Below are 14,577 nucleotides of genomic sequence, written 5' to 3' on the forward strand. Positions count from 1 at the left end.
TTTATTATGCAGAGAACCAGGACTTTATATCAGTCATCATTTATGTGTGGGGCCCTTTTACTGTTTTTATTATGTGACAAAATATACATTTACTCTGCTTGTTATGAAAGTAAAGAACATTCTGATATCTACGGTGGCCTGCAGGTCCCAAAACGCCTCCATCAGGAGGAACGCGCCGCAGCTTCTGAAACTACGCAGATATAGAAAGACAAATGTTCGAAACATCTTCAAAACACAACAGAGACAGAGACCACCATTATGTTGGTTTTCATGTCCCCTGGTCTCCAGCTGTGTGCGTCTCTCTTTAGTGTCCCCTGGTCTCCTGCTGTATGCGTCTCTCTTTAGTGTCCCCTGGTCTCCAGCTGTGTGCGTCTCTCTTTAGTGTCCCCTGGTCTCCAGCTGTTTGCGTCTCTCTTTAGTGTCCCCTGGTCTCCAGCTGTGTGGGCGTCTCTCTTTGTGGCCACGTGGTCTCCGTTGTGTTGGAGGCTTCTTGCAGCGTTTGGTTTCTGGCAGCTTTTAGTAAACTGCTCATGTTTCCTCTGCTGATATTTCTCTTAGATGCTGCAGTGGTTGAAGAGCTGCTGCAGATGTTTCCTGGCATGAGATGTTCTGCATGTGGTGAGAGCTGCTGCAGTTTTTGAGTGTTGAAGAGCTGCTGCAGTGTTTCTGCATGTGTTGAGACTGCTGCGTTTGTTTCTGCATGTTTGAGATCTGCCAGATGTTTCTGCATGTGTTTAGAGCGCTGCTGCAGATGTTTCTCGCTGAGTTGAAGAGCTGCTGCAGATGTTTCTGCATTGTAGTGCTGCTGCAGTGTGTTCTGCATGTGTTGAAGACTGCCGCGTGGTTCTCCACTGTGTTGAGCGCTGCTGCGATGTTTCTGCCTGTGTGAAGAGCTGTGCTGATGTTCTGCTTGTTAGGTCCTGCTGCAGTGTTTCTGCAGTGTTAAGGCTGCTGCGTGTTTCTCTTAGTGAGACTCTGCTGATGTTCTGCTCTTTAGCTGTGCAGTGTTTCTGCATTGTTGAAGTGTGCCCCTGTCTCCTGCTGTGTGCGTCACCTTTAGTGTCCCTGGTCTCCAGCTGTGTGCTCTCCTTTAGTGTCCCTGGTCTCCAGCTGTGTGCGTCTCTCTTTAGTGTCCCCTGGTCTCCAGCTGTGTGCGTCTCTCTTTAGTGTCCCCTGGTCTCCTGCTGTATGCGTCTCTCTTTAGTGTCCCCTGGTCTCCTGCTCTATGCGTCTCTCTTTAGTGTCCCCTGGTCTCCAGCTGTGTGCGTCTCTCTTTAGTGTCCCCTGGTCTCCAGCTGTGTGCGTCTCTCTTTAGTGTCCCCTGGTCTCCAGCTGTGTGCGTCTCTTTTTAGTGTCCCCTGGTCTCCAGCTGTGTGCGTCTCTCTTTAGTGTCCCCTGGTCTCCAGCTGTGTGCGTCTCTCTTTAGTGTCCCCTGGTCTCCAGCTGTGTGTGTCTCTCTTTAGTGTCCCCTGGTCTCCTGCTGTATGCGTCTCTCTTTAGTGTCCCCTGGTCTCCAGCTGTGTGCGTCTCTCTTTAGTGTCCCCTGGTCTCCAGCTGTTTGCGTCTCTCTTTAGTGTCCCCTGGTCTCCAGCTGTGTGCGTCTCTCTTTAGTGTCCCCTGGTCTCCAGCTGTGTGCGTCTCTCTTAGTGTCCCCTGGTCTCCTGCTGTATGCGTCTCTCTTTAGTGTCCCCTGGTCTCCTGCTCTATGCGTCTCTCTTTAGTGTCCCCTGGTCTCCAGCTGTGTGCGTCTCTCTTTAGTGTCCCCTGGTCTCCAGCTGTGTGCGTCTCTCTTTAGTGTCCCCTGGTCTCCAGCTGTGTGCGTCTCTTTTTAGTGTCCCCTGGTCTCCAGCTGTGTGCATCTCTCTTTAGTGTCCCCTGGTCTCCAGCTGTGTGCGTCTCTCTTTAGTGTCCCCTGGTCTCCAGCTGTGTGTGTCTCTCTTTAGTGTCCCCTGGTCTCCTGCTGTATGCGTCTCTCTTTAGTGTCCCCTGGTCTCCAGCTGTGTGCGTCTCTCTTTAGTGTCCCCTGGTCTCCAGCTGTTTGCGTCTCTCTTTAGTGTCCCCTGGTCTCCAGCTGTGTGCGTCTCTCTTTAGTGTCCCCTGGTCTCCAGCTGTGTGCGTCTCTCTTTAGTGTCCCCTGGTCTCCAGCTGTGTGCGTCTCTTTTTAGTGTCCCCTGGTCTCCAGCTGTGTGCATCTCTCTTTAGTGTCCCCTGGTCTCCAGCTGTGTGCGTCTCTCTTTAGTGTCCCCTGGTCTCCAGCTGTGTGTGTCTCTCTTTAGTGTCCCCTGGTCTCCTGCTGTATGCGTCTCTCTTTAGTGTCCCCTGGTCTCCAGCTGTGTGCGTCTCTCTTTAGTGTCCCCTGGTCTCCAGCTGTTTGCGTCTCTCTTTAGTGTCCCCTGGTCTCCAGCTGTGTGCGTCTCTCTTTAGTGTCCCCTGGTCTCCGTTGTGTTGGAGCTTCTTGCAGCGTTTGGTTTCTGCAGCTTTTAGTAAACTGCTCATGTTTCCTCTGCTGAATATTCTCTAGATGCTGCATGTGTTGAAGAGCTGCTGCAGATGTTTCTGCATGAGTTGAAGAACTGCTGCAGATGTTTCTGCATGTGTTGAAGAACTGCTGCAGATGTTTCTGCATGTGTTGAAGAACTGCTGCAGATGTTTCTGCATGAGTTGAAGAGCTGCTGCAGATGTTTCTGCATGTGTTGAAGAGCTGCTGCAGATGTTTCTGCATGTGTTGAAGAACTGCTGCAGATGTTTCTGCATGTGTTGAAGAACTGCTGCAGATGTTTCTGCATGAGTTGAAGAGCTGCTGCAGATGTTTCTGCATGTGTTGAAGTGCTGCTGCAGATGTTTCTGCATGTGTTGAAGAACTGCTGCAGATGTTTCTGCATGTGTTGAAGCGCTGCTGCAGATGTTTCTGCATGTGTTGAAGAGCTGCTGCAGATGTTTCTGCATGTGTTGAAGAGCTGCTGCAGATGTTTCTGCATGTGTTGAAGAACTGCTGCAGATGTTTCTGCATGTGTTGAAGAACTGCTGCAGATGTTTCTGCATGTGTTGAAGAGCTGCTGCAGATGTTTCTGCATGAGTTGAAGAGCTGCTGCAGATGTTTCTGCATGTGTTGAAGTGCTGCTGCAGATGTTTCTGCATGTGTTGAAGAACTGCTGCAGATGTTTCTGCATGTGTTGAAGCGCTGCTGCAGATGTTTCTGCATGTGTTGAAGAGCTGCTGCAGATGTTTCTGCATGTGTTGAAGAGCTGCTGCAGATGTTTCTGCATGTGTTGAAGCGCTGCTGCAGATGTTTCTGCATGTGTTGAAGAACTGCTGCAGATGTTTCTGCATGTGTTGAAGAGCTGCTGCAGATGTTTCTGCATGTGTTGAAGAGCTGCTGCAGATGTTTCTGCATGTGTTTTGGAACATTGGTGTTTCTATATCTGACCTGTTTGCCACCGTAGGTAGCCGGTCAAGTGAACTTGTTAAAAGTATATTAGTTATCGACAGTGTGCAGAAAGTGGATATTCAACAATAGATGTATAAGTGATACAGGTACAGTGGGGCAAAAAAGTATTTAGTCAGCCACCAATTGTGCAAGTTCTCCCATTTCAAAAGATGAGAGAGGCCTGTCATTTTCATCATAGGTACACTTCAACTATGAGAGACAGAATGGGGGAAACAATCCAGGAAATCACATTGTCTGATTCTTAATGAATTTATTTCAAATGATTGTGGAAAATAAGTATTTGGTCAATAACAAAAGTTCATCTCAATACTTTGTTATATACCCTTTGTTGGCAATGACAGAGGTCAAAGGTTTTCTGTAAGTCTTCACAAGGTTTCCACACTGTTGCTGGTATTTTGGCCCATTCCTCCATGCAGATCTCCTCTAAAGCAGTGATGTTTTGGGGCTGTCGCTGGGCAACACGGACTTTCAACTCCCTCCAAAGATTTTCTATGGGGTTGAGATCTGGAGACTGGCTAGGCCACTCCAGGACCTTGAAATGCTTCTTATGAAGCCACTCCTTCGTTGCCCTGGCGGTGTGTTTGGGATCACTGTCATGCTGAAAGACCCAGCCACGCTTCATCTTCAGTGCCCTTGCTGATGGAAGGAGGTTTTCACTCAAAATCTCACGATACATGGCCCCATTCATTCTTTCCTTTACACGGATCAGTCGTCCTGGTCCCTTTGCAGAAGAACAGCCCCAAAGCTTGATGTTTCCCCCCCCATGCTTCACAGTAGGTATGGTGTTCTTTGGAGGCAACTCTGCATTCTTTCTCCTCCAAACACGACGAGTTGAGTTTTTACCAAAAAGTTCTATTTTGGTTTCATCTGACCATATGACATTCTCCCAGTCCTCTTCTGGATCATCCAAATGCCCTCTGGCAAACTTCAGACGGGCCTGGACATGTACTGGCTCAAGCAGGGGGACGCGTCTGGAACTGCAGGATTTAAGTCCCTGGCGGCGTAGTGTGTTACTGATGGTAGCCTCTGTTACTTTGGTCCCAGCTCTCTGCAGGTCATTCACTAGGTCCCCTCGTGTGGTTCTGGGATTTTTGCTCACCGTTCTTGTGATCATTTTGACCCCACGGGGTGAGATCTTGCGTGGAGCCCCAGATGGAGGGAGATGAGCAGTGGTCTTGTATGTCTTCCATTTTCTAATAATTGCTCCCACAGTTGATTTCTTCACACCAAGCTGCTTACCTATTGCAGATTCAGTTTTCCCAGCCTGGTGCAGGTCTACAATTGTGTCTCTGGTCTCCTTTGACAGCTCTTTGGTCTTGGCCATAGTGGAGTTTGGAGTATGACTGTTTGAGGTTGTGGACAGGTGTCTTTTATACTGATAACCAGTTCAAAAAGGTGCCATTAATACAGGTAACGAGTGGAGGACAGAGGAGCCTCTTAAAGAAGAAGTTACAGGTCTGTGAGAGCCAGAAATCTTGCTTGTTTGTAGGTGACCCAATACTTATTTTACCGAGGAATTTACAATGAATTCATTAAGAATCCTACAATGTGATTTCCTGGATTGTTTCCCCCATTCTGTCTCTCATAGTTGAAGTGTACCTATGATGAAAATGACAGGCCTCTCTCATCTTTTTAAATGGGAGAACTTGCACAATTGGTGGCTGACTAAATACTTTTTTGCCCCACTGTAGTTAACATTATATCACCTTAATGAGTGAATGTTTGATAGATTAGTTTTTATTTCTTTTAACTTTGTTATATTTAGTATTAATCTTATTAGATTATTTGGCGGGGGGGTTGGATAAAAAGTGAACAATTCAGATCACAATAAATGAGATCATATTATGGAAAATATATGAGAGAAAGAAGAATAAAGGGAACAGATATACCTCCATACAGAATACTTCTAATAGCGTTATTCATATTGTTTGTCTCTGTCTTCACTTCGCTGTAATAATGTGCATTTACTGTCCGTGGGACCATTGAAAGTTTTCTGATTCTGATCAGTTCAAGAACCAGAGGTCTCAGCAGATCAATGTCAGTAATCCTGAAATATCAGTGAATACATGTTGAATATATGGAAAACATCCGAAGTCAACCTGTGCTAATCTGTGTTCCATACGAATGAAGATCATGGAAAAAGTTGAATAACTCACAGTGTATTAAAAGCTTCATGAAACACACAACGTCTGGACAATTTCAAAAGAGTTAAGGTTTGAATAAATCAGTGAATACCAATTTCACTTGAAAAAGGTTAACAATATACATTGGGTATAAATAGGTATTCTGTATCTGTATATTTATTGTCAGGGTTAGGAGCAGAGCAGGATTGACCCAAATGCAGACATGTTCAGGTTCAGGTCCCCAGGGCCAGGGTTCTTTATTTGTACCCGTAGGTAGATTTAGTTTGCAGATGAAAAAAGAAGGGAACTATCCTGACACACTCTAAAACAAACACAGACAACAGACTAAAGTTTCTTTTCTTTCTAATAACTCTATTCAGCATAGAGAGGTTCAGCGAATGTGGTTCTGGAGGTGTGGAGGTGGATCAGTGTGTAAGAGGAGACTCTGTAGAAGGACAGAAAGCCAGCAGGATGATCCACATACACTGCTACTCTACCAGAGGAGGGGAGGAGGAGGAGGAGGAGGAGGAGATGTTCGTTTGTCTGTTATTGTGCCAGACAGTAACGACCACCAGAGCAGCTCAGACTCCAGGACTGATTATTATATCCAAACCCACAGTCCTCTCGCTCTCCTCTCCTGCTGGTTCCTCTGTAAGTCACTGATATAGAAACCACTCCGCTCCACTCGACCTCCCAGTAACAGCGACCAGTCAGAACTTCTCTGCACATCAGCTGTTCCCAGCAGTCAAATCTCTCTGGATAATGTTGTTGTGAGACAGTTTGAGGTTCCTGTGTTCTGTGTATGGGTCGAGCTGCAGCTCACAGGCATCTGATGAGAGACACAGCCGCAGGTTACCATCTGTTCATTTAATAACACTTTTACTGACCATCACTGACAGGAAATCATTTAACTGAACTTTTAGGTTTTTCAAAACTGATTAAATTAAAACACCAGGTTTAAAATTCTGAAGGATACATGAACAACGTAAAGCTTACAAGCAGAACCTGAAGGCAACACGACTCAACCATAGTTTAAAGTCCACAGTCAGAAAAATGAACTCATCATCAGTGAAGGAAAACTCTTGTTCAACATTCAATTTCTCATGAGGGAATCTCAAAACCCACTTACACTTCCTCAGACCAGGTTTCAACCACTGGGATCCACCATGGTCCATCCTGTAAGGAAGACACACTGTCAGAATCAACTTCATACTCCTTTACTCACATCCACTGTCAGAGTACATTTACTACATTCATCTCTTTCATATTAACCACTCTGTGTGAGGATCCACCGTACTACCTCCAACCTTTTTCCCTCTGTGATTGGTTGTTGTGTCTGTCTGTGTGTCTCCCTGGCTGGTCGTGGTTAACCTACATTTGGATTCCTGCCTCTACACCTCCTCAGCTGCTGCTCATCTCACTGACTGCCATACTCACCAGCACCTGTTTGAAATCCTGGTTCTCATCCCCAGTCTTCGCCAGTTTGTCGTATAACCTACATTGATAAACATCTAGGATGTTTCTTCTGAGATTTTTTCGCTGCTCTAATCCTGCTCTTTCCAGTTCCAGATCAATTTACCTGCTCCTTTGCCAGCCACAGCCAGCCACCTCCCTCATCTGCGCTGCTCCGCCATCTCCCCTCTCTGTGCTCCTCGGGCATGAACCAAAAGCTGGATAAAAATAATCAAAAGTTAAACTGCTTGAAAATAAAAAGATGAATCCTGAAATGAGAGTCTCCAGTTCACAGAGTGCACTCTGCAGTCCAGCAGACAGCAGCTTCACTCCTGAGTCCTGCAGGTCGTTGTTACTCAGGTCCAGATCTGTCAGACTAGAGGACTGGGAGCTGAGGACTGAGGACAGAGCTGCACAGCTTCTCTCTGACAGGTTACAGTCACTCAGCCTGAAGGGGAATCACTACACAGAAGAAAATAATTATAGAAACACTGTATTATGTCTGGATGGTAACACAGAGCTGCAGGAACTAGAAGTAAAACCCTGCAATGAGTTAGCGTTTAACCACTTCCATTCAAAAGGTTAGATTCCTTAAAGAAGGAAAATGGAATACCCCCTTATCCTCTTATGGAGCGAACCAGGTAGATGCTGCCTTCAGGGTCCACTACAGAAATACGACACCCTGTGCCTCTGTGAACCTACACAGCTTTGATGGAGGCTTTGACCACTGGCAGCAGCCTCAGGAGAGCCTCCTCTGAAGCAGAGTATTCCTGCAGGTCAAACACGTCCAGATCTTCTCCTGATGACAGTAAGATGAAGACCAGAGCTGACCACTGAGCAGGAGACAGATCATCTGTGGAGAGACTTCCTGATCCCAGGTACCATTGGATCTGCTCCACCAGAGAACGATCATCCAGTTCGTTCAGACAGTGGAACAGGTTGATGCTCCTCTCTGGAGACAGATCCTCTTCTATCTTCTTCTTGATGTACTTGATTGTTTTCTCGTTGGTAGCCAAGCTTCTTCCTGTTTCCATCAGCAGGCCTTGTAGGAAAGTCCATTATAAGACCATTAAACATCTGAGCTTGCACTGTTTTTAATTTGTTGGTCTGTTTTATTTGAATAAAAATGTATGTGTTGTAAAGCACTGTTGAGGAACCTGTGACCGTAGATGTGTTTTTTTGAGATCACAATAAATCTTTGAATCTTGACTCACAGGATACTGAGAAAAGTCAGTTTTGAAAAGAAAAGTCATACTTTTGGGAAACAATATCTAATTTTGGGGAACATAAGTCAGAATAAAAAGAAAAAAGAAATCCGTCATCTTGAGACACAATTTCTGTTTTGAATTCTAAGAAGAAAGTCAGAATTCTTAGAAAACAATCTGCCGGCCCACTTAAGCACGATTAAAGATAAGACTTTAATGTCATGTGAACATAAGCTTCCGTGTAGAAATGGCAATGAAAATCTCAAGACCGAGCTCCTCCAACAATGCAGCATGTGATAGAAGACATAAAACAATAAGACTAATTCCAAAAAAATAAAAGTAACTATAGGTCAGGAAAATAAAGAATGACAAAAAGCTCAATGATGCGGAGAATGTTGTAATTGAGCAAATAAATGAAGGAGTCTGTTTACCATATACAATAATAGAATGTACATTTAAATGTTGTTTATTGTAGTGATCAACTTGAAAGGGGCCATCATGTGCTTTTCCCCTTATTACCCATCCCCTCGTGTGTTGTGTAGGTTTTTCTGCATGTAAACGGTCTGCACAGTGTTAGAAATAATCAATATATTGGAGCGGAACTTTAAAAGATAATTCACTGTTTCTGGACGGATCATATTTGTCCACTTCCGGTAGTAACAGGATGTTGTTTTTAGCCTCAGATAGCATAAAGCTAATATTGTATTGTATATATGAGTAGAGGGAGAAGGACCAGTGGAGTTACAGACTAAACACACCGCCTCTACCTCTCACTCATTATGCTGCAATGATACAGTTGCCTGTTTAATACCTGATAAACCTCAGAAGGATTGCATAATAGAATGTTGTAGGTCAGAGCTCCAGGACTTCGCTAACAAGATGGCGACGTCATAAGAGGACCCGCCCCCGACGACGTCAGCCTATAGAAGAGTCCGGAGAACCCCATGTGACAAGCGGCCAACAGGATCCAGCCCCCGCTACCAACCAATGAGAGCACGAGAGCGGAGCACGTCTTATTTTGAAGTTGTTTATTGTATGGTCGGAAAGGGGTGGTTCTATAGAACATGTTTGTATTGTAGAATCGAGCTCTCTTTTGTTCCGGACCGCCAGACAGTAACTACTGATGAGCTGCACTCAGTCAGCGGCCTGTGGACGCGTGTCCCGGGCTATTGAGCCACAGCTGTGACACTTTTGTAAAACCTACTGCTGCATCCTTTTATTAAACACTCCTTTTATAACTTTTAAGGGAGTTTTGCTTTCTTTCTTTTAAACCGACTCCTGGGCTTCAAATAAACGAACATTTCTTACAAAAGTCACAACCCCTCAAAGTACCCCCTGTAGCGAGTAAACTATCCCAGAACAGACGTGTCTGTGCACCCCCAGAACGCCTGGTTGGATTCTCCCTTTTCCATTTTTTGTCTTCCGGGGTATGGTGACGTGAGGAGACGACTGACGTCGACTGACTCCACCTGGAGACCAATCAGAGTGTCGCACGCCCATACCTATAGAACAATGGCCACACCCTCTGCCAGGTTACTACATGTTGTAAAGCTCAGGTTCAGTTCAACATTGTATCCAGTCATGCCAAGAAATTACAACTGTGCCCTGAAATGCGAGGGGAAATCTCATCTGTCTGCCTTGCCTACGGCAGTACCACGAAGAAGTCAGTGGTTAAAATGTATTTTTCACACTGTTCCTTCAACGGTTGGAAGTACTGCACTGTGTGCTCGGCATTTCCACTTCGGTATGCATCATGGCGCAGTTTCCACAAGTGCACCTAAATAACAACAGTTGTAAATACGTACAGCTCCGTTAGTCAGCGGACAAACCTTTTTCTGGGACATAGATCAATGATGGCGCAGTTATAACATTACATCTGAAATGTAAGAGCGATTCAAAATAAGAACTTTCCACTGTGAAACTGCCTGCTGTAGTGTAGTTTGGGACGGTGGATCAGGTCCATCACGTTGGTCTGTCTCACTTTCAGGATCGGACTCCGGTTCAAACATATATGGCTGTACCGACGCCATTGTAAGACATAAACACGGATCAGCTGTTAGGCCTACTGCAAGACTGTGTAACCGCTCTGTGAGACAGGGGCAGAGCCTCTGCTGTTTGAACATCAGAACAGAGTGGGCAGCTGACCAATCAGAACAGTGGGCGAGCTGACCAATCAGAACAGAGTGGGCGAGCTGACCAATCAGAACAGAGTGGGCGAGCTGACCAATCAGAACAGAGTGGGCGAGCTGACCAATCGTGGGCGAGCTGACCAATCAGAACAGAGTGGGCGAGCTGACCAATCAGAACAGTGGGCGAGCTGACCAATCAGAACAGAGTGGGCGAGCTGACGTTTCAGAACAGAGTGGGCGAGCTGACCAATCAGAACAGAGTGGGCGAGCTGACCAATCAGAACAGAGTGGGCGAGCTGACCAATCAGAACAGAGGGGGCGAGCTGACCAATCAGAACAGAGGGGGCGAGCTGACCAATCACAGCGCACGGGGCTCACAGGGCGGAGGGTCAGGAGAGTCCAACAAGCCGTTTTAGACAGTGGATACAGAGAGGCTGTATGAGGAATAGTCAATGTGATTTTGGAACACTGAACAATGTAAATCTGTTCTAGCAGACCTCAACAATGGAATTATGATCAGTAGAAATGGCCATGACATGTCTCCTTTAAAAGAAATATATTATTTATGTCAACAGATGAATGCTTATGGAGGCGCATCACACAGCTCAGGTGTTTACTAGTCTTATGGTCTGTGGAATGAAACTGTCCCTGAGTCTGGTGGTTTTGGTCCTGATACTGCAGTACCGCTTGCCAGACGGTAGCAGACAGAACAGTTGGTTGCTGGGTGGGGGGGTCTTTGATAATCCTGTGGGCTTTCTTCCTGAGTCCCTGGGAGCAGATGTCCCCCATGGATGGCAGCTCCGTCCTGGTGATGTGCTGTACGTTTTTTTTAGATGGAGGTTGTTGTCCTGGCACCAAGATGTCAGGGCTCTGACCTCCTCTCTGTACAGCGTCTGTGATCAGGCCGATGACGGTCGTGTCGTCAGCAAACTTGATGATGGTGTTGGAGCTGTGTGTGGCCACGCAGTCGTGCGTGAACAGGGAGTAGAGGAGAGGGCTGAGCACACAACCCTGAGGGGCTCCGGTGTTGAGTATCAGGATGGAGGATGTGATGTTTCCCCCCGCACTGCCTGGGGTCTGGCCATCAGGAGGTTCAGGATCCAAACACAGGGGGCGCTGTTGAGCCTGAGGTCCCTGAGCTTAATGACGAGCTTGGAGGGCACAATGGTGTTGAAAGCTGAACTGTAGTCGATGACCAGCATTCTCACAGATGTGTTCCTCTGGTCCAGGTGAGAGAGGGCAGTGTGGGGCGTGAGGGGGAGGGCTTAGTTTCTTATAGAAAAAAAGGTGGAACATTCCTATAAAAGTTATTGAAAAGGATCATGAAATAAAATAGCTGCTGAGAGGTTCCAGAAAAAGGAATCCAAGAGGAAAACAAACCAGAGCAAACAGAAATATGTTTTAGCTTTTATTCATTCAATGAAGTAACTTTCCAGTTTCAGCTCCAAATATAACTAAAGTATTTCCAGAAAGCTGCAGTTTGTATATTTATTCAAAAGAAGAAGAGATTCAACTGGAACTTTATAAAACCAGTATGAAACCAGTATAAGGTCAAACACCATATAATGTGTTGAATAGAGAAACAGGTATCAGGGAGGAAGCCCGCCGCTCCATTCAGACCGGCTACACGTATTCATCCAAAATCAACTCAGTGTTGACTGTGTTACCATGGTAACAGGAGCATTATGGTCTGTAACATGTGTCTTTACCTGATTTGATGTCAAAAACGTGTGTTTGTTAACTAGGATTTTGGGGGTTTCATCACTATTGTCCGTTTGCTGTAAATTATCATGAGGGGTTTCTGATTTCATGAGTTACATCACTTCCTGTGTCACTTCCTGGGTTACTACCTGAGTGTTCAGGAGACTCCTAGGCTCAATTCCAAACCACACCCTACCCCCTCCCACTCTGTGATGGAGTGACCTCCGTCAGTAGTCTCACTCGCAGCTGAACAGGGCTCCTTCTTCCAGATGGAGGGTGTCGATGCAGAGGCAAGCTTTGGGATGAAGGCGGGTGTGTAGGGGTGGGGTGTAGGAGGGGATTTGGAATGGGGCCCTAGTGAGTTTGTACATTAAAAAGTATTCAAATGTCGTCAGTTTTTCTATATTGTGTATGATTACATACTCTAGTATTCTCTATTGTGTAAATATTTGCTGTTAATGTTCTTTTTTACTTTTATTATCTTTTTATTTTTGATATCTTTTGATATTTGTAAAACCCAGCTGCTGGGATGCAGTTATTTCCCAGTGTGGGACCTCAGCCTCTGAGCTGAGCAGCTGACGTGAAGCAGGATTCAGTCTGAATGAAGCTGCAGCACACACGCACACGCACGCACGCACACCCACACACACACCCACGCGCACACACACACACACACACACACACACACACACACACACACACACACACACACACACGACAGAGTTCAAGATTTGGTCCAGACTAACTGCTGTTATTTCTTTTGGTCGTAGGTGCCGGCGTTCTTGTAGGCGCCCACATAGCCCGTGTTATCCACCAGCTCCTCGCGGCCCTCGCGGCCTTTGCCCCGCCCACTGCCGTCAAAACGTTCCTTATGGGATCCAGTGTACCGGGACGCATCCGTCAGCCGGTCCAACGCCGCCGCCTTCGCCACTTTCTGAAGGGACACAGACACACAGGAGGTAAAGACTGGATAAAAACAGAGTTCTTGAAAGATAAAGTACCTGAAAAGGTTCCTAAAGGAAAAAGATCATGAATAAAAAATGTTGTTCAAGAAAAAGTTCCTAAAAGACACAGGAAGTAAGAGACTGGAGGAATTGAGAGCTTTAGCCTCTTTAGTTGCTCTCTCACCGTCACCCCTGCGTTGCTGGGCTCCCGGCCCTCCACCAGTTTGTGGATGGACTCCAGCGCCTCCTCCTTGCTTTGGCCTTTGAACCTCTTGGGGGCTAACTCCTGCAGAGCCGTCTGAAACTCCTCGTAGGTGATGACCCGCGAAGTCTTCTGCCTGCAGAAACACAAAGTAGTAGCAGTGTTGGGACCTTTGGATGAAGAGAGCAGATTCAACTCATGACCTCTACTGTGGAGGGTGTGTTTCACAAAATTGGTCAGTCCAATCCAAATGATCCAGAGAGCCCTAAATCTTTCAAATCGACCCAAAATAAATTTAAATCAGTCCACAGAGAGAACTACGGAGCCCCTAAGGTGACATGAAAAAAGAAAAAAAAAAGTTTAGTTTCACGTGCGCACATGAAAGTTTTAGGTGAGCACGTGAAAGTTTTAGGTGAGCACGTGAAAGTTTTAGGTGAGCACATGAAAGTTTTAGGTGAGCACATGAAAGTTTTAGGTGCGCACGTGAAAGTTTTAGGTGAGCACGTGAAAGTTTTAGGTGAGCACGTGAAAGTTTCATGTGCGCACATGAAACTTTCATGTGCGCACATGAAAGTTTCACGTGCGCACATGAAAGTTTTAGGTGAGCACGTGAAAGTTTTAGGTGAGCACATGAAACTTTCACGTGAGCACATGAAAGTTTTAGGTGAGCACGTGAAAGTTTTAGGTGAGCACATGAAAGTTTTAGGTGCGCACGTGAAAGTTTTAGGTGAGCACATGAAAGTTTTAGGTGAGCACGTGAAAGTTTCATGTGAGCACATGAAAGTTTTAGGTGAGCACATGAAAGTTTTAGGTGCGCACGTGAAAGTTTTAGGTGCGCACATGAAAGTTTTAGGTGAGCACATGAAAGTTTTAGGTGAGCACATGAAAGTTTTAGGTGAGCACATGAAAGTTTTAGGTGAGCACATGAAAGTTTTAGGTGAGCACATGAAAGTTTTAGGTGAGCACATGAAAGTTTTAGGTGAGCACATGAAAGTTTTAGGTGAGCACATGAAAGTTTTAGGTGAGCACATGAAAGTTTTAGGTGAGCACATGAAAGTTTTAGGTGAGCACATGAAAGCTGTAGATTGATGTAGCCTGGCCCATAGGGCTACTGGAGACAGTCAGTGAAAGAAATGAACAGGAGTTAGTTGCACTATATTTCAATCTCGGTCTTTATTATAAGGACATTGCTGCTTTGCTCGCAAGTCGTCACCATTTTCACGTGCGTCACCAGTTTCACGTGCGCACGTGAAACTGGTGACGCACGTGAAAATGAACTTTTTTTTTTTTTTTTTCATGTCACCTTAGGGGCTCCGTAGAGAACAGATACGGAAGCTTTCTCCAACCTCCAACACCACTCAAGAACTACCCAA

General features: G+C 45.8%; 1 protein-coding gene across 1 annotated transcript in view; it reads right to left on the minus strand.

Annotated features, from left to right (window-relative positions):
* Positions 1–11,752: 11,752 nt before the first annotated feature.
* tppp3 (tubulin polymerization-promoting protein family member 3) overlaps positions 11,753–14,577 on the minus strand; it is a 7,474-nt gene continuing 4,649 nt past the window's right edge. Inside the window, exons 3-4 of the mRNA XM_063882289.1 lie at positions 13,187–13,340; positions 11,753–12,992 (exon numbers count right to left, since the gene is read on the minus strand). Coding sequence (XP_063738359.1) covers positions 12,810–12,992; positions 13,187–13,340 — 337 coding nt within the window. The 3' untranslated portion in view covers positions 11,753–12,809. The remainder of the gene's footprint in view (positions 12,993–13,186; positions 13,341–14,577) is intronic.

The sequence above is a fragment of the Eleginops maclovinus genome, chromosome 4 (assembly GCF_036324505.1).
Source record: "Eleginops maclovinus isolate JMC-PN-2008 ecotype Puerto Natales chromosome 4, JC_Emac_rtc_rv5, whole genome shotgun sequence".
NCBI lineage: Eukaryota > Metazoa > Chordata > Actinopteri > Perciformes > Eleginopidae > Eleginops > Eleginops maclovinus.